This window comes from Maniola hyperantus, chromosome 20 (assembly GCF_902806685.2).
Source record: "Maniola hyperantus chromosome 20, iAphHyp1.2, whole genome shotgun sequence".
NCBI classification, from domain to species: Eukaryota; Metazoa; Arthropoda; class Insecta; order Lepidoptera; family Nymphalidae; genus Maniola; species Maniola hyperantus.
The window spans coordinates 6166470-6188653 of NC_048555.1; the positions used below are offsets into that span (position 1 = coordinate 6166470).

Consider the following 22184-nt stretch of genomic DNA (forward strand, 5'->3'; position numbering starts at 1 on the left):
GATTCTGACAATGACAAAATCGATTCCGCAAACAGTGTTTATAAACGCAGTGGATTAAAAATCCAATGTTTCCTTAATGTTTCATTTTTGCTTTTGGTTGTCTATGGCTGTGGTCTGCGTACTATGGTCTACTCTATGGTACATTTCAAGAAGGTGAACGGAGGCTGAAGTTCTGAAAACAATTTTGCGATAAAATACTTTTGCTCAATAATTGAACTTGATTCGAACAGAAATAATATATAATTATTGTTTAAAAAGGTATGTAATAAGGATAAATCGATAAATGAAGTGAATTAGACAACAAATCATAAACGATTTTGATGAGTCGTCGCCTGTCATAGCCGCATCCGCCGTTAGTTCTAGGCTTCCTTTTTCTATTACTTTTTGTCGTATCTTGTTAAGTTTTCTAAGGTTCACAGTTCCTGTAAAGTATATTTAGACAATATAACAAATTTTTAGATAATTATTTGTCTCCGGTGCAACAAGCTCCGACCTATTTTTAGAATCTGCTTTCCTTTTTTTGTGACACGATGGTTTGGTTAAAAGCCGGTCTTATGCATATTCGGACGTAAATCTGTGATTGCGTATTATTTTTGTAGGAATAAATATATTTGAAGATGGCAGTGAACGTGTACTCAACAAACGTCACGTCTGAGAACCTTTCAAGGCACGATATGTTGTCGTGGGTAAATGACTGCTTGCAATCCAATTTTGGGAAGATTGAAGAGCTGTGCACAGGCGCGGCGTACTGCCAATTCATGGACATGTTGTTCCCCGGCAGTGTGCCGATGAAACGGATAAAGTTCAAAACAAATCTAGAGCATGAGTACATACAAAACTTTAAAATACTGCAAGCGGGCTTCAAAAAAATGTCTGTAGATAAGGTAAGCCCATTCTAAGTGTATTCATCCATCCATACTAATTACTAACATTATAAATGTGAAAGTGTGTCTGTCTGTTGCCTTTTAATGCTTCAACTATTGAACCGATCTTGATGAAATTCCATGTAAAAATAGATTTCCTCTTGTATGGACAGGATATTTTTAATTCAGGGAAAACAAATAGTTCCTATAGGATAACAGTGTAATTTTAGTGAGTATTGTATTCACTATTGCTATTTCAATATAATATTTTTATCTACATATTTGTTGTTATTAGTCACAATTTCTCCTTAGATGATGACATCATATGATTATGTTTGAATGTAGAAACTACAATTAAAAAGGAATGCTGGATTCAATATCCATTGCATTATCTATTTCAAATGAAATATTTGAAGGTTATTGAATTTTATTTAGTCTTAGTCAAGAATAGGTGAAAAATACTCAAGTTTTTTCCATGGAGGAGGTGATTTCTCAAGTTATCTAAATATTTAGTTTCAATATGGACAGCACTAACAAGGATTGTTGGTGCTGTTTTTACTGGGTATTAGCTCAATGTAAGATACTTGATCAACTACTTGCCATGATATTTATAGTGGTAGTATGCATCCATAATAATATTATAATCAATATGAAATTGTCTGTTCGTTGCTTTCTTTTCACCTCAATTACTTACTCAAGTATTACACACCTGGAGAAGAATAATACTTTTCATCCTGAGAAAAATGTGGCTATTAGTAGATTTATAAAGTAAACTCTAACTCTGCAGACATTAAGTTTGCAAGGAAAAGCCACTGCTTAACTATGTAAAATGTCAGATTAGGTATGCTGAAACTTTAAAGCCACTGTTCTCTTTAATTCAATCATATTATTATAGGTTTATTTTGCCTCTGTAACTTTGTGTTCTACAACTTTAAGGATAAACACACAGTTATGTGTGCTCTAATTGAAACATTTCAGCGTCAACTGTAATTTTGTAGGTCATACCCGTGGACAAGCTGATAAAGGGAAGGTTTCAAGATAATTTTGAGTTTTTGCAGTGGTTTAAAAAGTTTTTTGATGCAAACTATGACGGGAGGGAGTATGATGCTTTCGAGGCGCGTGGGGGTATAGCGATCGGGTCGGGCGCGTGCGACAGCGGTGTGCCGCTGTGCGCCGCCGCGCCGCCGCCGCGCGTGCGTCGAGCCGCCCCGCTGCACCAGTCGGGCAGTACGCATCCGCTCCTAGCCAACATGCACATACCGCTCTGCATGACTGGACCATCACATTTTCGTTTTATACACTGTTTCGATAAAAGCTACACGAAAGACATTATCTTCTGAGAATTTTCATCCTTCTAGATTACTCATGAATTTTGAATGAAGAACGGTTAATCTGAAATATGATAATTATGTGAGATTAGATTGTTGTCCAAATGCAGTGATAACATTTATCTGGATAAGATATATTGGAACAAATTGGTACAATTTTAATTGAAAGATGTTGATGTTCTTTTACCTTCTGTGCAGCTTCTGTTGGAACAGACTTTACACCTTTACATTAGGGTTCTGTTGTCCTCAAATCGGTTGGTGATATTACCCTATTCAAATGCTAACAGGCGTAACTTCCCTCACAACTTTGTTACCTACAATATTTCATATTTTGTAAGAGTAGTCTTTATGGCGATATTTCCACTGCAGTTAGACGCAACTAAAACACGCTGCAAACGCGGTACAATTACAACTTGCAACTCTGAAAACATTTTTAAAGCTGTTTGCAGTTGACTTGCGTAAAATATGAGTTGACTGCACCTGAAAATGTCAAATGACGCGCCCGACGAAAATGTATGATGTCGCTTCCGAGACACAGTTTTATAGTGTTTTATGTTGTCACGTCGGCCGCGGCACATCCGACGCGCGTCAATCGTTTTGTCCGCGACTCACAGAACTCTACCTTAATACGGTCCCGTTAGCTTTCGAATGGGGTAACAAAGACCAAGGTGCCATACCATATTGTGTCGACTTCCCGCGCAGTAGTCCGCATCCCATAGTACATTACATTTTGTTACCTTCCATTGTTTTCTTTCGTAGATAGTACCCATTGACAGGCTGGTGAAGGGTCGGTTCCAAGATAACTTTGAGTTCTTGCAATGGTTCAAGAAGTTTTTCGATGCCAACTACGGGGGCGCGGAGTACGATGCGGTGGCGGCGCGCGAGGGCCTTCCCATGGGGCACGGCGCAGCCGGAGCGCCCACGCCGCGTGCCGCCCCGCTGCCCGTTAGGAAGCCGGCGGCTCCCGTCGCTAAAGTCGCCGCCAGACCCCAAACCAGTACATTTATTTTTCTTTATTAGTTCTTTTCGGTTTGGATTATTTTAACACAGAACATACTTATTATTTTCTAAATTGCTTTTTAATATGAATGATTAATTTTATTTTATCCTCTAATATTAATATCCTATAAAATTAAATAAATAATCAAAATAGAATATTCTAAATAAAATTAACAATATTTTAAGTAACTATGAATATTTACAAATATTACTCTAATAACAATAATATGAACCATTGCTGTACTTGTTTATGTGGTGTTCAAAAGTGAGATTATTTCCTCTTATTCCATACATCATTGTAATCATTTTATATGTAGTGTTGTTTTCTGTGTTATCATCTTTATTTATGCACATATTTATATATTGGTGTTTAGAATATAGTAAAATATTTGCTTGTAGATAATGAGATTTTGTCTAGAATATCTTAATAGCTATAGACAAGACTCAGGACTTTGAGTTATTACAATCTGAAGCAATGCTATTTGCTAGTTTATTACAGTATAGTTAAACATATAAATAAATTTCCAGTTCAAAATCTCATGATAGATATGCTTTACTTTTAAGTTTAACATAAAAAAATTGTTTAAGCATTATCATTCTTGCTTCACTGTATAGTGAAGTGAAGTGAAGCAATAACTGACCATATAAAAATTTTACGCACCATAGAAGTGTATGACATAATATATACCTTCCAAATTCTATAAAGATTTTCGTTTTTAGGGTTCCGTATCTTCAGAGAAAAAAGGAACCTAGCTCTTTGTTGTCTATCTTTTGTCTGTCATGTCTGTGAAGACTGTCAAGGGAATCAAAACCTTTAAGGTACTTCCCGTTGACCTAGAAACATGAAATTTGGCAAGTAGCAATTTCTTAAAGCACAAGGGAAAAATTTTAAAACTGAATTTATGGTTAGATAAAAAAAGTGTCATTTCTTGTACAATAATATGGAACCCTTCGTGTGCGAGTCTGACTCGTAATTGACCAGATTTTTGGCATTTACCTATATTCGAAATCAGCGTAACTACTGTTACTTTCGTGTCTTTCTTTTTATAATGGTGTACAATAAAGAAGATTAAAAAAATTCATTTCTAGTTTTGAGCTCAACTCAGTTCTCGCTCATTTTCATGAGATTAGATAAACTATATTGATACTATGAATATTTTGCAGTTGTGAAGGCCAACAGCACAATGAGGTCTCCCCCAGTCAACTTGTCCAGATTGAATCAAAGTGGGAAAGGAGACTCCAAACTTGTTGATGAGTTAAACCATCAGGTGAGAAAAATCAAATAATCTCTACATAGTATAAAATAAAGTCGCTTCCCGCGTCTGTGTGTATGTATGAACGCGTAGATCTTTTAAACTACGCAACAGATTTTAATGCGGTTTTCACCAATAGATAGTGATTCAAGAGAAATGTTTATAGCTATAGTTTAATTCTCAAAAAAATTAGAGATCTCTAGAGAAATTGAAATAATGTGAATTAGGTCGGAAAAAAATCCTCTCATTTGAGAGTTTCCGAGGCAATGACACCTCAATGACACCACATTAGTATCTACATTGCACCCATGCGAAGCTGGGGCGGGTCGCTAGTCACTAATATAATACATCCAAACTAAGCATGGGAAATGACTTTCCACCATTTTGTGATGGCTTGTTTCGATTAAATATATTTTCGGTACATTTAGTAAAACTTATATAACAACTAGCTGATGCCCGCAACTTCGTCCGTGTGGAATTAGGTTTTTAAAAAATCCCGTGGGAACTTTGATTTTCCGGGATAAAAAGTAGCCTATGTCAGTCTCCAGGTCTTTATACCCATGCAAAAAATCACTGCAATCCGTTGCACCGTTGCGACGTGATTGAAGGACAAACCAACAAACAAACACACTTTCGCATTTATAATAAGGGTACTGTCACTACATAATTATTACAAATCAACAACCTGCTGCGCTGAGTTTCTGTTTGTTCGGGCTAATCTCAGAAATTACTGTACAGATTTTCATACGGTTTTCATCAAAAGAAAGACTGCTTATGGTTATAGTCTATAATTTATAAACATTTTGCGAAAATAAGTTACCAGTATAATAATAAGAATTGTGATAAGTCTAAAATATCGTCCCATCTGTGAGCATCGTGGCGTGTGCTGCGTATAGTACTTACGTCGCATACTATAAATAGTAATTGTACAGTAGCCGGCAAGAAATATTGTACATCGACCTTTAGAAAGAGAGCAACTTCGTAGAGCGCTGTCTCTGTCGTTGAGATTGACAAAACGTCACATAGGTATGAGTGACAGAGACAACGCTCTACGAAGCTGAAATGTCTTTCTAAAAGTCGATGGACAGTATTTCTTGCCGGCTACTGTACGTGGCACACCTCTTCCAACATATATACAACGTGTATAATAATAATATGTACACATTTCAGTGCAGACATAAATCTGTCTCGTTTTAACTGTGTTTAAAATTCCAAGCAAAGTCAAAGTACTCTCTATGGATCACAACTTAAGTATCAAACTGCTGTGCCTGCTGATCTGAGTATGGTAGCCAAAGTTGCGTTAATATTTTATACAGTTGTGCACTTAAAAAACCGGCCAAGTGCGAGTCAGACCCGCGCGGCGAGGGTTCCATACTCGGCTTTTTTTTCGAAATTTTGCATGATAAATCAAAAATTATTATGCATAAAAATAAATAAAACTCTGATTTAGAATGTACAGGGTGTGTGCCCTTTCATATGATACACGACTTGGTATAGTTATCTTACTTTGAAAATTGAAAATACTATTTATTTGTTCATGAACACATTTAATTTTTTTTTGTGACGTAACCACAAATTCACGATTTTCGGATTTTTCTTTACTTGTGCTAAGAGAGTAGCTACGTGACAAATTTCATGATTCTAGGTTAACGGAAAGTACCCTATAGGCTTTTTTGACAGACACGACAGACAACGAAGTGATCCTATAAGAGCTCATTTTTGCTTTTGAGGTACGGAACCCTAAAAAACATGCAACCGATGATGCATAGTGTAAAAAAGGTAATGGGCTTTCTAGGTCAAGGTGAACATCCCAATTACGAATATATTAAGTGCCCTTGCCTCTCCGTGTCATTTAATCTTACTTGCATTCAATGTTATAAATTATTATGTTCAACTTACTAAAAATAAACCACATAGGCTTTCAAGTTGATTGCAACTAAATATATTGCTAAACAGGATAATTCAACGCAGGATTTACATTTGTTTGCTTTTTTTCCTTCGGAACTCCGAATTTCCTTCAAGTGTGGGTAAAACACTTTGATAAAATTATAAAATAGTTTATGCAATTTTTCATCTGTTGTTTTAACATTCCATAGTAATATTATGGGTTTTAAAAATAGATCATCAACCCAGACGCATAAATGGTTAAAAATCCATACTAATATTATAAACGCGAAAGTGTGACTGTCTGTCGGCCTGCTAGCTTTTCACGGCTGAACATTTTAATAGATTTTTATGAAATTGGGTAGACTTAGCTTACATCCTGGGGCTACTCTTTATCCCGATAAATCAAAGGGTTTTAAAAATACCTAAATCCACACACAGATGAAGTCCGCGAAACGGTCTAAAGGCTGCAAGGCAGCGATAGTCTCAGGGATGCAAATACAATCCCTGGAGGTTCCGCAATTTTTGATATATTGTATTTTTTACTTCGATATTTAAAATGACCGCCAAATAGAACAGCTTTTTTAAGCTCTATTTTATACCTACTAGATACAAGATAATGATGAAAATCCTTATGCAGACTCGGTAGTGTATATAGTGTACACACTAAACTGGGTATACATACAAATACGCGCAACATTTTTCTTTTGAATGTAGTATTAATTTACTTTCTTTGCCTTAGATCAATGAGTTAAAAGCAACCGTCGACGGACTGGAAAAAGAAAGAGATTTCTACTTTGGAAAACTGCGAGACATAGAGGTCATCTGTCAAGAGATGGAGGAACAACAGAACGCTCCCATAGTTCCAAAGATTTTGGACATCTTATATGCAACTGAGGTAAATATTGTGAGTCATTTTTAACTAACTTCGTATTCTATTTTTTTAAAGCGATATCAGAGAGTTCATTCGAGTACAGTGCTACCAACTTATCTGTTCAGGTAGAAAAAATTGTTACTAGATCCGCGGCATCTGGCATTTCAAAATCCACGAGGACGAAGTCGCGGGTATCAGCTAATATTGCAATATCATTAAACTATATTGAGTCTTCGTTATATTGAAAGAATTTTAATTCCATTTTTATATGGGGAATTTCTTAAATAGCAGTACTAGTTTTCTACTAGCGAAAACGATAAGTTGTGGTGGCACTGCTTAAGTTATTATTGAAGCGAAGCTTCTTAATGGATGTATGCAACAAATCGCAAAAAGTGAATCTAATGAACGAACACGACGATAAAATGCAGCTTATTGGCTGGGGAGCTTGCTATGAATGAATGATAAGTGAACGACAGAGCACAGTTTTTTTCGCTTTTTGCACAGCAAATGAGTAAACAAAAGGTGAACTTGGCTCGAGAATCTTATCTGCCAGTCAACTAAAGGAAGGTGTGAGAAGCGCGCAGTTTCCCTTCTGCCGGTACCTTCACGGCTCTTTTTATCTGTACCCTTATATAAATGCGAAGGTGTGTTTGTTTGTTGGTTTGTCCTTCAATCACGTCTCAACAGTGCAATGGATTGACGTAATTTTTTGCATGGGTATAGATAAAGACCTGGAGAGTGACAAAGGTTACTTTTTATCCCGGAAAATCAAAGAGTTCCCACGGGATTTTTAAAGAACCTAAATCCACGCGGACGAAGTCGCGGGCATCAACTAGTTTTGTATAAATCCATATTAATCACTTATGTACGTTTATCCGCTCTTTTCTCTAATGCCCAGTGTCCACTAGCAATCAAATTTGCGGAAGTCACTGCAGGGTGATTCGCTTACCCAGTGTCTAACTCTGAAGATAGGCACCGAGCTCATTTGAAATTATTGATTCTACATTGCTGCTTTACGCCTCTAACTTTTCGGAGTTATGTGCGTTATTTAGTAATTAAATATCACTTGCTTTAACGGGGAAGGAAAACATCGTGAGAATCCTGCATGCCTGGGAGTTCTCCATAATGTTCTCTAAGGTGTGTAAAGTCTACCAATCCGCACATGGCCAGCGTGGTAGACTATGGCCAAAACCCTTCTCTCTGAGAGGAGACCCGTGCGCTGTGAGCCGGCGATGGTTGATCATGATGATAAATGGACACATGACCCAAGATATCGTCTATAGAAGTTGTGCCACTATAAACATTTATAATACCTACTTGAAGCACCTATTTATCGCTATCCCACTTTGACTAACTAGTTAGAGGAGAGGTCGGGCACTGGTGGGGTCACTCTCGTTTGGCAATCAATATTGTCGTTAAGCGTTAAACGTTTTTGTTTTCATTTCAGGACGGATTCGCAGCTCCCGAGGAAGTGGACGGGGAAACCCCCCACCCACCGGAGGAGGATGAATATTGAAAGTGTAACATAATTATATGTACGCGTATCATAGTGCTCTTTGTATATTATAAACTCGAAATTATACCGCTTAAATCATCGACAGGCATTGAGCGCTTAGTATTTCACAGCCAATGAGTCGTATAGGAGTAAACATATTATATACTATTGTGTGGGCAGAGTTACGTAACTTTGTAAATGCATATAAAATAACTATTGAGAAACTTTGATATAATCATTCCCATTTAAAGATATATAATAATACTTATTTACTTAGTGTGCTAGACATGACATACAAAATTATAGTTATTATTGTCCCGATTCAAAGCGCCTACGTATCAAATCATCAGTAACATATTTTAGTTTCGAGAACGCTCGCATGACGCTCACTGCTGTTATCAGAACTAAAATGGCGATAATCATGTTTCCTCAAAAACGCATATCTAGCGTACTATGTAAATTGTATTATCATAATATCTATGATCCCATTCCTTTCGATTGACTGAAAGCTCGCACTGTGTCAGAATACAGATGTTTTCAGCGATTGTAATACATCATTTCCAAATTCGTATTATGCTGAAGGGCTAGCACGGAAATTATGATTGTCGCATACTATAACCCTATCCGCGGAAAGAAGTTAGTATAGCGCTCTCTCTGTTACGTAATCCCATACAAATGATAAAGCTAAAAATCTCAGTGGGCGTTGACCATTTTGAATCATAAACATGTTTTCAAAAAACATTCTAAACTCAATTTGAGAATGTTTTCTCAAAATATTCGAAATTCAATTAGAAAACATAATTTCGTTTGTGGTTGGTTGGTGATTCAAAATGGATAACGCCCACTGAGATTCTGAAATCTTATCATTTGTATGAGAGTATGTAACAGAGAGAGCGCTTACTATCTTGTTTCCGCATATAGGGTATAATAGGTGCACTATTTATTTACTACACTTCACAGCAGATTTTAAAGTTCTATGGGTCAGTAAGTAGTGAGCAAAGGTACAGGAAGCACCTGTACAAGAAGAAACTGTACCTGACAGGTAAATATTGTACCTTGAGCTACAAACACGTAGAATAAGGTTAGTAACTTTTGCGATTATTTCCCTTATTACGTACGTAAATGGACATCTGGTCAAAGTTTTAAGGTTAAATCATTTTTAATACGACAGATAATCGGGCTGTGGCCCAAAATAGCTTCGAGAAGTTCCTAGCATGTATAAATGTATTATGTAAATTGGATTACATTGACTGAATGTTACATGGATTTGAAGATATCTATCACTATTATACACAAGGTGTTACCAGAACGCTAGCAAGAACGAAGATAGATAATAGTACTGATACTGATAAGGTACCAGTACCACAAAAAAAGTTTTAAAATCCAGTATTTTAAAAAGTTCATAATAATTATATTGCAAATAAAACATCTGACTGACGGTAAAGGTCGACGAATGTTACGTAATTAAGCCATTCGGAGTCAATGCCGTCTTAGGTGGGGCATTGACCAGAGTTTTGCGCGTTATACATTGCTGATTTGCAAAATACTAAATCTCTAAAGCTAAAGCACAAGATAAAGCAATTAATGTTATGGGCATTGGATTGTGTTTAGGTAGTAGAACAATAACCCTAAGACTAAGGCCACATTGTAAAGAGCCTCGCTTATTGCTAAGAGCCAAGCTACTCGCTTAGTGCCCTGATCCTAGAGAACAGACGTATTACAAACTATCGCAGTTGGCCACACTGCGAGCGACGCGCCTTGGTAGGTAATTTTTTCTAGTCGCCTAGTAATTCAATGGAAGAAGTTTTAATTTCTGCTGTTTTCATCAATAGATGGCGCTAAAGTGTATTGTGTGTCACCAAGCCAGAAGCCTTGTATGTGACCATTGTGTATCTTATACACAAGGATAGCTCCTAACTTATATCTAAGCTTGGCACATATAATGTGGCCTTAGCCTAAGTTTTTGCTAGCGTTCTGGTTGCACCTTTTATTCTGTAGATAATAATATTATGTTCTTTTCATTAAGTAAAGGTACACATGGCTGTGTTATACTTAAGTGCATTCCTCATATATTTGGGAGCGTTATTTCTCGACTGATTCTCTACCTATTCTTGTTTGTTTGTTAGGAACATTTCTTTGTAACCTAAAGAAGTGATGTAACAAATATTCGTAATGAACAATTCTTATAATTATTCACCATGAGTTTTTTTATATTAAAATTTCACTTGCAGATTCTTTTAACTTTTACGTAGGTAATTGATTTTCATGTTTTTTTTATAATTCAAACAATAGAATATTCTTTTAAAATTATATTCATTATCTAGATATTCACAAAAATAACGAACTTATAATTATGATGCGCGCAAAACAAGTACAGTACGCGGCTGAAAGTAATGTACATCGACCTTTAGAAGGAGATAGCAGATTTGTAGAGCGTTGTCTCTGTCGTTGAGACCGACAAAACGTTATATAGGTATGAGTGACAGAGACAACGCTCTACAAAGCCAAAATGTCATTCTAAAGGCTGATGTACATTACTTTCTGACGGGTCCGATCTGAAGTTTCAAAATGGCGGTTTGCGCAGGTCCATAGATCAAATAGACACAAGCCCGAGTTGAGATCCGTTTTTATACAATGCACAGTAATACGCCTCGTGTTCAGAGCGGACTATTTGTTTAGCGCGCACTATATTGTGATCACTCATTTATAAAACTACTAATAAGTTGACAAACTGTCTTAAGTTCTAACTATTAATTTATCATGATCAACCCATCGTCGGCTCACTACATACTACATAGCATAGCACGGATCTCCTCTCAGAGTGAGAAGAGTTTTGGCCATAGTCTACCACTCTGGTCAAGTGTGGGTTGGTAGACTTCTAACTTCACACACCTTTGAGAACATTATGGAGAACTGTCAGGCTTCCTTACAGGTTTCTCACGATTTTTTCCTCCACCATTTAAGCAAGTGATATTTAATTACTTAAAACGCACATAACTGTTAATTACATTTTATTAAATTATTTCACAAAATGTTCGTTGAAAATGATATTATGATATTTGTTACATCTCTACCCCATATCGCGGCCCGGATAGATAGAATTAATGTGTAATGGTGCAAAAAGAGTGCTTCTATGTATTTGTCTTGAATCAACATAATTGGGCTACTGCTGCCTGTGTAAACGTGCATTTAATAGGTTGTTATAAATGGAAGAGATTTACTGTTATAGTCCGTACAAAATGAGAACTCACTCGCCATTTTAGCTCTATCTGTCAACTGTCATGTCAAAAGTACGGTTCACCTTTAAAATAAGGACTAATTTCGTACTTTTGACATGAAGTTGACAGATAGAGCTAAAATGGCATGTGAGATCTCAAAATGTACGTATTTAAACTTGTTTGTGTTATCGTATCTAAATTTACTGAAAATTAAACCTTGGTCGTAAAATACTCTACTGATGTAACGAATATTCGGACTTAGTATTCAAAATTAAGCTAATATTGATCCGCGCTTCGCACTGAAGAATATTAATAATTTTGTATATTGATAATTTTGTTATAGTTGAAACGGTTGAAACACAGTTAGAATTCGTATTAATCGTGTTTTTCTATTGATAATGTAGGTATGTTAATAAGTATTCGTTACACGATTGCATTATTTTACAAATTACCAGTTCATTAGATCTGAATAATTACAGTTTTAATCACAATAATATGACGACGCTATTTTAAAACTGATAGCAATTTGTTTCTAAATTATGTAAAAATATATAATATAGCCCAGACCACATACATAAAATGACCACATTTTAGCTTAATCGAATAAGACTTTGATTTTATGCACTAATAGTAACTAAAACTAACGATATTTTAATGATCAAAATATGGTATTTTGTTAATATTAGAAGTTTCTTAGCGTTCTGGTTGCGCTATTAAGTATTATCGACTTATTGGCGAGAAAAGATATTATTATCGCTGGTTAAACATAAAATAGACAATTAATTTATTTACTTTAAGCGTTCATAAATTGCCTTAACTGCAAAATATTAAAGCTGGGTTTCAGATTGTGGAAGTCTTATCAAATAAATAACTAATTAAATATTATTGGTCTTTCATTTATTCAAATTGGTCATTTTAGGGTTCCTTACTAAAATAGTAAAAAAACCCTAGTCTAGTCCAGTCAAATTAGCAAAAGCTGAATTTTGATACATGCCTTTATTTTTAAAAGTTGTCTCAAAAGTCACGTGTACCTACACGTGACTTTTGAGACACTTAAGTCCCGCAAATTGCTATTGCGCTGGAACCATGTCTCATTATCATCGTAATGACGTCATTTTGACGCAAAGAGCGCGCAGCGTTCAGCCTACGTACGTCTCTTTCAGAGATTTTCTTTTTAGGGTTTCGTATCTCAAAAGGAAAAAAGGAACCCTGATTGGATCACTTCGCTGTCTGTCTGTCAAGAAACCTACAGGGTACTTCCAGTAGACCTAGACTTATGTAATTTGGCAGATAGGTAAGTCTTATAGCAGACGTAAAGGGAAAAATCCGAAAACCATGAATTTGTGGTTGCATCACATAAAAAAATTAAATTGTGGTCATTTACAACTTATAAAGTAAGATTACTATTCCAAGTGGTGTATCGTATGAAAGGGCTTTACCTACACACTCTAAAACAGATTTTTATGCATAATAGTTTTCGTTTTATCGTGCAAAATGTCGAAAAAGTACGCCTGTAATACGGAATCCTCGGTGCGCGAGTCTGACTCGCACTTGTCATGTTTTTTTATGCGTGACTATTACGGCTATTTTTTTCAAATCTTTGAACCTTGACCCTTAACACAGTTTTACGATACATAGTTTTGCAACGCCTTTGATGTCGATGCCGTCGCTCGTATAGGTAGGTATTTACGCTGTCCTACCAGAAGCAAGCCAACAGCGATTCATAATAGTTTCTGGGTAAAAAAAAAAATGAAATTTTTATTTACCCAGAAACTATTTTGGCAAATACGCTTCACTTACGTAGGTAGGTACTTAGTTTAGTACGCGGCAGAAAATATTGTACATCGACCTTTAGAAAGAGATAGCGGTTTCCTAGAGGATAGAGCGTTGTCTCTATCGTTGAGACCGACAAAACGACACATAGGTATGAGTGACAGAAACAACGCTCTACAAAGCCGAAATCTCATTCTGAAGGTCGATGTACAATATTTCTTGCCGGCTACTGTAGTACCTATTGATTTATTACATTTATCGCCAATTAAGTTTATTTTTCGCAATCAATTTATCGCCGCTCAGTTTACTATTAACGTATTCCATTACCAGTCGTTAAATTGTGATCAGTATGAGACAGTTTACAATCTAACATGGGTAGGTATTTACAACTTTACGGTTATATTTAATCTTAACTGGAGAAGAAAAAATTAAAAAACAAATATAATTTCTTAATTAAAATTATAATTCTTAACTTTAAACTGCTACCTAAATTATTCCATCATTTTAAAAATATTCTTTTCTATGAATTAGGTTCAATTTAAAAACATGTCACACTAAAGAAAAGTAACATAACGCAATTTCTTAGTTAAATTATGAGTAAAAATATTCCATAATTATTATATTCTATGAATACCTAGTTATTTAAATACAAAACAATAAAACATTTTCAAACAAAATAAATCTATAAATAGTTGATTTCACGTACAAAGGCGATTATTGTTCTATGTGGTATTAAAGGGATGCGGGAGTGCTTCTGCACGACCTGTACTCTGCTACATTCAGTGAACTTTGTGTTTTACATATAGATGTAAGGCCGGTTTAAATCCAATTAAACCAATGCGTTTAAGACGAAGTAACTATCCATTTTAAACCGAAATAATCCATTTTTTCGATTTAAAACGGTTGGTGTTGATGACAGTTTTTTATAATTATAACCACACTAGCTGATGCCCGCGACTTTGTCCGCGTGGAATTAAGGTTTTTTAAAAATCCCGTGGGAACTCGTTGATTTACCGGGATAAAAAGTAGCCTATGTTTTATCTATGCCCATGTAAAAAATGACGTCAATCCGTTGCGACGTGATTGAAGGACAAACAAACACACTTTCGAATTTATAATAAGGGTACTGATTTTCTTAATTTTATATACCTGATGTACCCGAAAATATGTTGATCTATAGTAATTATAGATCAATGACTATCGCCCAGTCGTCTTTTTACGTAAAACGAACTATCAGTCATGCAAAAATCGATATGCCCAGTTCACATTCCCACTAAGTAATCTTCAGTACGCGATTGGAATAATAATATGAACCGGCAGTTAATGTCTAATGATAAGAGTTATTTATGAAAATAGTTAAAGCGGTCCCGCCGTGAGTGTGAACGATTTCGTTTTATAAAGATTTTATGCGTCAATTACAATAAATATATTAGGTACAATACAATATGTAATATCGTTACCCTTGCGGTTATATCCTTTGGTAAATAAAATCGTTTTTATTATATATTATCATACAAAGAATAACATAAGTCTGAAAATAAAATTTTGCAGAATGAGCATTTGAAACTTGATAAAATTGCTGCAATAATCATTAATACTCGTAATAATAATCGTGCTAGGTAAAATCTTAGCACAATAAATATAGAAATATCATATTTTTTTCAATTTTCTATATGTGCATCCTGCAGCGTGTGTATTGGTACGCGAGTCCGATTCGCACTTGGGCCGGTTTTTGAAATAAAAACATGTTTTAAACATTTGTTTAAAACAATGCCAACCACAGTATAAATACACTGCAAATATCGTGCGTTGTTTTTATCATAATTGTTTTAATTTGAATGTCCACTTTAATCTATTTTAAATTAACTCTTTTTTTCTTTGCATTACCATTTAGCTTAGCTTCTCTTTTCTGCTTAAGTCTCATACTTTCTCTAGATGTATTACATTTATGCGATTCGTTTTCTGGTGACATGATGTGATTCGTAATTTTTATGAATAAATTGTTTAATTTAGCTTTTCTTTTCTGCTTAAGTCTCATACTTTCTCTAGATATATTATTCGTATGAGATTCATTTTCTGATGACTTGGTGTTATTCATAGCTTCTCTTTTCTGCTTAAGCCTCAGACTTTCTCTAGATGTATTACACTTAAGGGATTCAACTTCTGATGACTTGGTGTCATTTGTAGAAATTGAGTTGTTTAAACTACCTTTCTTCCCCTGTTCTTGCCTTAGACTTTGTCTAGATATATTAAATATTGATTGAGATTGTTTATTATTCTTTTTACTGGAAACTGTTCTTAGTTTAGGCTTTTGCAAGTTAATACTTTTTTGGTTATTTGTTTCGTATGAAACTTTATTTTTGTCAGTTTTATTGTTTGTTGTCATTTCTGTTTGTATATTTGCTTTGTTACTTTTCGAGCGTGACCGAGTACTTTTATTCAACTTATTTTCATTAATGTTCTCTTTATTTTCGTGGTGATTATTATCAATCATCTTGTTTTTTAATTTTTCAGTGTCAGATTGCGTGATTTGGTTCATTCGTAATTTGCACGAATTTCGAACAGGCAACGTAGGAGCTATAGGTTTCTTTTTAGCGCCAATTTCATTTGTACCATTTGTTAATAACTGTGAGCCCCTTGGAACTGAAAAGAAAAGCATATTAATATTATCTGTAACAAAAATCAGGGCGACAGCATCAAAACCGCCGTATGTCGCAGCAGAAATCGCTGAAACCAGGGGCTCTATTGCGATAGAATGACAGCTACAATGTCACGATCGCAATCACCTCTGATTGGTTTTTTTTTAGTTATTATTAAACTTATAAAAATTACATATTATTACTGCTACATTCAGTGCCACAAAAACCACAGTCGGTTTTACTGAGCACTGTGTTAACTTAGTAAGTATAGTAAGTACTTTGAAGTAGGTTGAACGCAATGTTGCAACAAGAATACCATAAATTCAGCCAATCACAAAACGCGATTGTAATAATGATTGATGCAAGTTTTACGGAATCAACCAACAGTAAACAGCAGAAGTATGCCTCTCTCATTGTATGCTACATTTCTGTTCCGTGGGACAGTGAAGTCTTAATGCTAAAAAATTCTTATGGGACATTTCAACACGGTTAATTGCCTCATCTTGTGACAGAAGGGCTGACTCATTTTTTGCGCAAAGGTTCGGCCTGGCTGTTCAGCGCCAAAATGCAGCCAACATTCTTGGCACCATTCCATTTGGACACGATTTTACAGTAACTAAATTAGGCTAGGTATAAGTTTTATTGTAGGTTACAGTGACCACAAAACAATTATATAGTCTTAACTAGCTTATGCTCGCGACTTCGTCCGCGTGGACTACACAAATTTCAAACCCCTATTTGACCCCCTTAGGGGTTGAATTTTCAAAAATCCTTTCTTAACGGACGCCTACGTTGTAATAGCTACTTGCATGCCAAATTTCAGCCCAATCCGTCGAGTAGTTTGAGCTGTGCGTTGATAGATCAGTCAGTCAGTCACTTTTTCCTTTTATATATATATTTAAATATGAAGTTGCAACATGGCGGTTTGTGCAGGTTATACACTAACTACTATATTCTATTGGTGGAAAGAAGTTCCGATACAAATTATAGAGATAAAAATCTCAGTGGGCGCTAACCATTTTGTGTTACCAAACAATCACTTCCGCGGATAGACATATCTAACAACAGATGCCAGATGTTTGTACAATACACAGTCATATACCTCATGTTCAGATTGGACTACTTGTTTTGCACACCCTATCTATATTTCAATAGGGTCTTGGACTGCAGTAATGAAATGATGTGATTTTTTGTATAGCGGTAGTTTATGGGGCTAGAATTCATTTTTAAAGATTTTTTTAAAGAATATGAGCCATGTTAAATGACTAATATTCCCCTTTCCTCTCCAACTAAGCGTCAGGCTTGTGCTAGGAGTAGGTACGACAATAGTGCAACGGGCGGGGTTTGACCGTCGACCTTTCGGTTTTCAGTCCACTCTTTTACCGGTTGAGCTATTGAGGCTCTATATATAGGCAAATAATTTAAAAAAATATGATTTTTATTTATTTTTAAAATAACTAATTATTAACGTCACGCTTTACCAAAAGCGATTAAAAATCACGTCATTTTATTACTACAGTCCAAGACCCTATTGCAATTATTACTTCAAATAATAGAAATCATACTTAGGTCTTTTTGTGAGGAAGTAACTCCATCATCCATATCACTTTCAAAGTCAGTATCCCAAAAAGATCTTACAAAACTTCCCACTGTTCTCTGTTTTGGATCTGTAAAAATAATATCATATTTAAACTTTATCATTGTTACAGAACACCGCAAGACCAGAGACAAGGCCTGTACAAAGACAAGTAAAATATCTTTGGTAGATCACCATACCCTCCTTGTAGATAATGAAATGAACCTCTGAAGCTTATTTTGTGATACTATAAAGCTATCTCAAACTAGTACAAAGGCCTATTTACATAAAAACTATCTGATTCGAAATGGCATTGTTCGAGGGGAATTTTCGAAAACAGGGGGTGAACTTGCTAAATATCCTGAAACAGTTACTTCTTCATTTTTGCCTGAAAGCCAAATACCAATTTTCATAGAATAATCTCGAAAAATGACAAACTTTCATTCCCTATTTAACCCTGTTGCGGGTAGAATTTCTAAAAGCCCTGATACACATATTTCTTCATTTTTAACCAAAACCTCAAACATTGATAAAAATTAGTTTTATCAATGTAACTTTGAAAATGCCACAAATTTTCATTCCCTAATTAAACCCCCTTAGGGATTGAATTTTTAAAAATCCATTCTTATTGGATATACCTACCTACGTTATAAAAAAATCTACTGTTAAAATTTCATGGTTCTAACTCCAGCGGTTTAGGCTGTGCATTGATATATTGTCAGTCAGGACAAGATTTTAAATATAATTGTTCATGTAAATTAAACTTACATTGTTTTTCACTCAGTTCAGTGTAGTTTTCTATCACATTAGGTGTTTCTTTTATTTTCTGTAATGTTACTTTACACACTAAGGCAGCTGCATTTTGTTGTTTTTTTGGAGCATCTGCTTGATCAGGTCTTTTGTTAGTGTCCTTTTTAACTGTGTTAGTCGTTTTTTTTGGTGGGACTTTGAATATTTCTTCATCCGTGAAAGTCTCACTTCCATTTTCAATGTCACCCACAGATACAGCTAAACTGACATCCCATTTTTTGTCATTTACCTGGCTACATTTACTGGCTCCCTTTTTATTTCCTACATTTGTATTAATCAGAGTTTGATTTTTCATCTGGTCGGGTGGCAAGAGTTTATGTAACAAATCCATGTAATTGTTATCACTGACGTCACGGCTCAAACAAGATTGTGTTGTAAGCTTTCTGACTTTGTTTTTCTCTCTGCCTGTTCTCAATGTCTTATTTCGGGGACTATTTACACCTGAGTTATCACTACTAACATTATTATTTTCAGCTATGTCCAGTGTTTGTGTAAATAGTTTTCTTTTTGTGAAACTAGGTTTCATAGACACATTAGTAGAGTTGTGTGTTGTATCAGCCACAGTGTTGTTATTGATTGTGTCAATATGGTTCTGTGGTGGTTGTTTTGTATGCTTATTGGTGTCTAATTTCGCTTCTGAAGTAATAACTATTTGAGGAGTTTCCTTCAATTGATTAGTCAATGGTTCAACATTGCCGACCAGAGGCTGAGTTGATTTTGCAATCAATATTTCTGGTTCATTGTCTCTTATAAGAGTCCCAAATTTTCGTATAGGTAATAGAGGTTTCTTAAAATTAAAGTCATTTTTAGTATTCATTGTAATCTTTTTCATTTTTTTTGAAGATGCACTTTTATTTTGCTTTGCAGGTGATGTAGTTAATTTTTTTCTCTTACTTTCAGGATAGCTAACATTATCTGTTTCAAGGGCTCTTCTCTTCTGTGCTGTATTGAAATGTGTAAGATTGATTCTACTTGTACTTGGTGCAAAGATCTCCTCACTTTCAACATCCGATTCTTCAATCCTGTTTTTACTTGCAGATTCTTTCTGTGAAGGCATTTTTGATTTTTCTTTGAAAGATATTTCATAAGTTCGATTTACGTTAGACATGTTAAACCTTTGAATCGGTAGAAGTAACGAAGTGTCTTTTGCTAGACGGTCTTTTAGGGTCACAACTGGTGCACTCTGAGATTCACTGCAATGATCTTTCCTTGTTCCTGGTACTTCAGGGTATCTTTTGTCATATGTAACGGTTGGCTGCTTATTATGTGGCAAAAAACCATGATTAACATTTCTGCTGGTAAATGTTGGTAAATTCCTAAAAGAATTCTGTCTAAAGTTTTCTGTACAGTCTGTGTAATTGTCATTTTCCCTCACTTGTGTTGTAAATTTATTTAAATCTATTCTTGGTGGTCTTGCAATGGATTTTGGTATATATCGTGTATGAAATGCTGATCTAGTTGATCTACAACCCTCACTGCTTAGTGAAGAGTCACTTCCTTCAGCTCCTGACTCACCATCTAAATTTCTTTTGTAGAATCTTACAATGTTCAAATTTCTTCTCTTCGCACTTCTTTTTCGCATCCGACTTTTTTTAAATGTTTTGAATGCGTCATATATCATTCTTTCATCATTTTTATTAAATTTATAATTTTTTAATGTTAATGCTATATCTGCAGCACTCACAGTCGTGTTGGAACCTGAAAAAATTACATTTTACTGTTTTTATTGTTAAAAATAAAATAATATACAATAGTAGTACTACATCCCCCCCCCCCCCTTAGTACCTATTTATTCACGAAAAAAATTTCAAGTACACTAGTTTTTATCCAACATGCATGTATGAAAAGGATCAATCCACAGAGAGTTAGTTTTGATATTCAACTTTAAAATGTGAGCTTTAAGTTCTACCTACAGTGAGTTTCACCACACCAGCCACCGCGACACTCGCGCAGCGATGGTTCCATACTACAGTAGTATTTTTTCAACAATTTGCATGATAAATCAAAAACTATTATGCACAAAAATAAATAAAAATCTGTTACTAGCCTACCACAGCTACCATCCTACCTACCAGCTACCAGCATACAGTTTGAGCAAATGGTTTGTTAAATGCTTTTTACTTACAAATACTTCGAACTGACATGGGTGATCTACATCTCACATTATTCACTGATCCCCGGAAACTCATAGTACTCATAGCATGTGACTGTTGATTCTGCATTTTAGAATTAGGAAAACTTCTCAGAGACATGGGTGATGTCTCTCTTCTAGAATATATACTTCTTTGATCAAAACCAACAAATCGATGTTGCATGTTGAAGTTAGAATTCATCATGTTGTTGCAAGAGCTATAACTTGGTTTGGTTAATTGAGTATGAAAACCCTGCAAAAAAGATAATAAAATAGGTACACCATTGTATATTCGGGATATGAGTAAAATTGTTGTTTGATCTTTTACATCCATACTAATATTATAAATGCAAAAGTGTGTCTGTCTGTCTGCTAGCCTTTCACGGCCCATCCGTTCAACCGATTTTGACAAAATTTGGTACAGATATAGCTTGCATCCCGGGGAAGGACATAGGCTACTTTTTATCCCGGAAAATCAAAGAGACACGGACGAAGTCGAGGGCATCAGCTAGTACTTAATAATTGTTTTTATCTTTGTTTAAAATATACGGAACCGAAATAAAACTCTTGAAATATACATTTGAAATGTACATAGAATTTTTTCAAAAATGGTGTGACATATCACAGGCTGAAACCTTTTATATTGATAGAGTATAAGATATGTATAAGAATCAGGGAATAGATAGTGCTCACTCCATGGTTGCGTCTTGATTCTCGAAGTCATATCAACAATGGACGCTAGACTAAAAATCTAGAGCATATACATTAACCAGCAGAGGTTTTGAGATTTTCTCACTGCAAAGGAGTTCGAGCGTATACCTAATGTGAAATGAGAAGCTTTGCTTCAAAAAATATAGCTTTAGGCATGTTTTCTCGACTCTTGAGACAAACAGTATTGTCACAAAAAAAAACAATTTACTCATAATATAAACAAATGAGTAATGGAATTTACTAGCCAGCAAACTTTTTGTGAATAGAGTTAATGTAATATCATACAATAATAATTAATGTACATGAACTTACAGTATTTTCAGGACGAAAACTATTTGGCACTAAATCATCATCAGACGTGTCAGACATTTTGATAAAGAATGTTTGTTTGTTCAAATTATTTCAAATGTACACCTGCATTGCACTGCGCTATTAACATTTCGTATTCATGAGTTCTATTTGCACAAAATTCATGATTTTCGGAGACACAAAACGCTTAATCTAAAATGAAAACTCTGTTTATTTCACAGAAGGTAATGTTTGGTTGTTGATGAAACTGAACAGAAAACTTGAATTTTCAATTTTATATAACAACGGACTTTTCAGTGTTGCCATGCCATACCCGTATTA

General features: G+C 35.1%; 2 protein-coding genes across 4 annotated transcripts; one reads left to right on the forward strand and one right to left on the reverse strand.

Annotated features, from left to right (window-relative positions):
- The first annotated feature begins 126 nt into the window (after positions 1–126).
- On the forward strand, positions 127–12799 carry Eb1 (microtubule-associated protein RP/EB family member 1). Of its 3 annotated transcripts, XM_069505345.1 has the most exons (7): positions 127–258; positions 600–884; positions 1862–2090; positions 2955–3188; positions 4355–4458; positions 7070–7225; positions 8649–12799. In XM_069505345.1, exons 2-7 carry the CDS (start codon positions 618–620, stop codon positions 8715–8717), a joined length of 1059 nt encoding a protein of 352 aa, XP_069361446.1. In that variant the 5' UTR covers positions 127–258; positions 600–617; the 3' UTR covers positions 8718–12799. The 3 variants fall into 3 exon arrangements, with proteins under 3 accessions (XP_069361446.1, XP_034835673.1, XP_034835675.1); XM_034979782.2 differs by lacking the exon at positions 1862–2090 and having other exon boundaries at positions 2951–3188; positions 7070–7234; XM_034979784.2 differs by lacking the exon at positions 1862–2090 and having other exon boundaries at positions 2951–3188.
- Positions 12800–14129: 1330 nt separating this feature from the next.
- Positions 14130–22120, reverse strand: LOC117991978 (uncharacterized protein DDB_G0284459-like). The gene is made up of 5 exons (XM_034979619.2): positions 21867–22120; positions 20838–21096; positions 18671–20410; positions 17892–17993; positions 14130–16330 (listed from the first exon to the last, which is right to left on the reverse strand). The coding sequence occupies exons 1-5, from the start codon at positions 21921–21923 to the stop codon at positions 15540–15542; spliced, it is 2949 nt and encodes a 982-aa protein (XP_034835510.2). The 5' UTR covers positions 21924–22120; the 3' UTR covers positions 14130–15539.
- Between the last annotated feature and the right edge of the window lie 64 nt (positions 22121–22184).

Bases quoted from the DNA above. Each gene is read 5' to 3' on its own strand.
- LOC117991978 (XM_034979619.2), bottom strand. From the start codon at position 21,923: ATGTCTGACACGTCTGATGATGATTTAGTGCCAAATAGTTTTCGTCCT. The intron at 21,097-21,866 runs GTAAGTTCATGT...TCTTTTTTGCAG, and splicing joins GTTTTCGTCCTGAAAATACT to GGTTTTCATACTCAATTAAC. The intron at 20,411-20,837 runs GTAAGTAAAAAG...TAATTTTTTCAG, and splicing joins CATGTCAGTTCGAAGTATTT to GTTCCAACACGACTGTGAGT.
- Eb1 (XM_069505345.1), top strand. From the start codon at position 618: ATGGCAGTGAACGTGTACTCAACAAACGTCACGTCTGAGAACCTTTCA. The intron at 885-1,861 runs GTAAGCCCATTC...GTAATTTTGTAG, and splicing joins AAAAAATGTCTGTAGATAAG to GTCATACCCGTGGACAAGCT. The intron at 7,226-8,648 runs GTAAATATTGTG...TTTTCATTTCAG, and splicing joins ACATCTTATATGCAACTGAG to GACGGATTCGCAGCTCCCGA.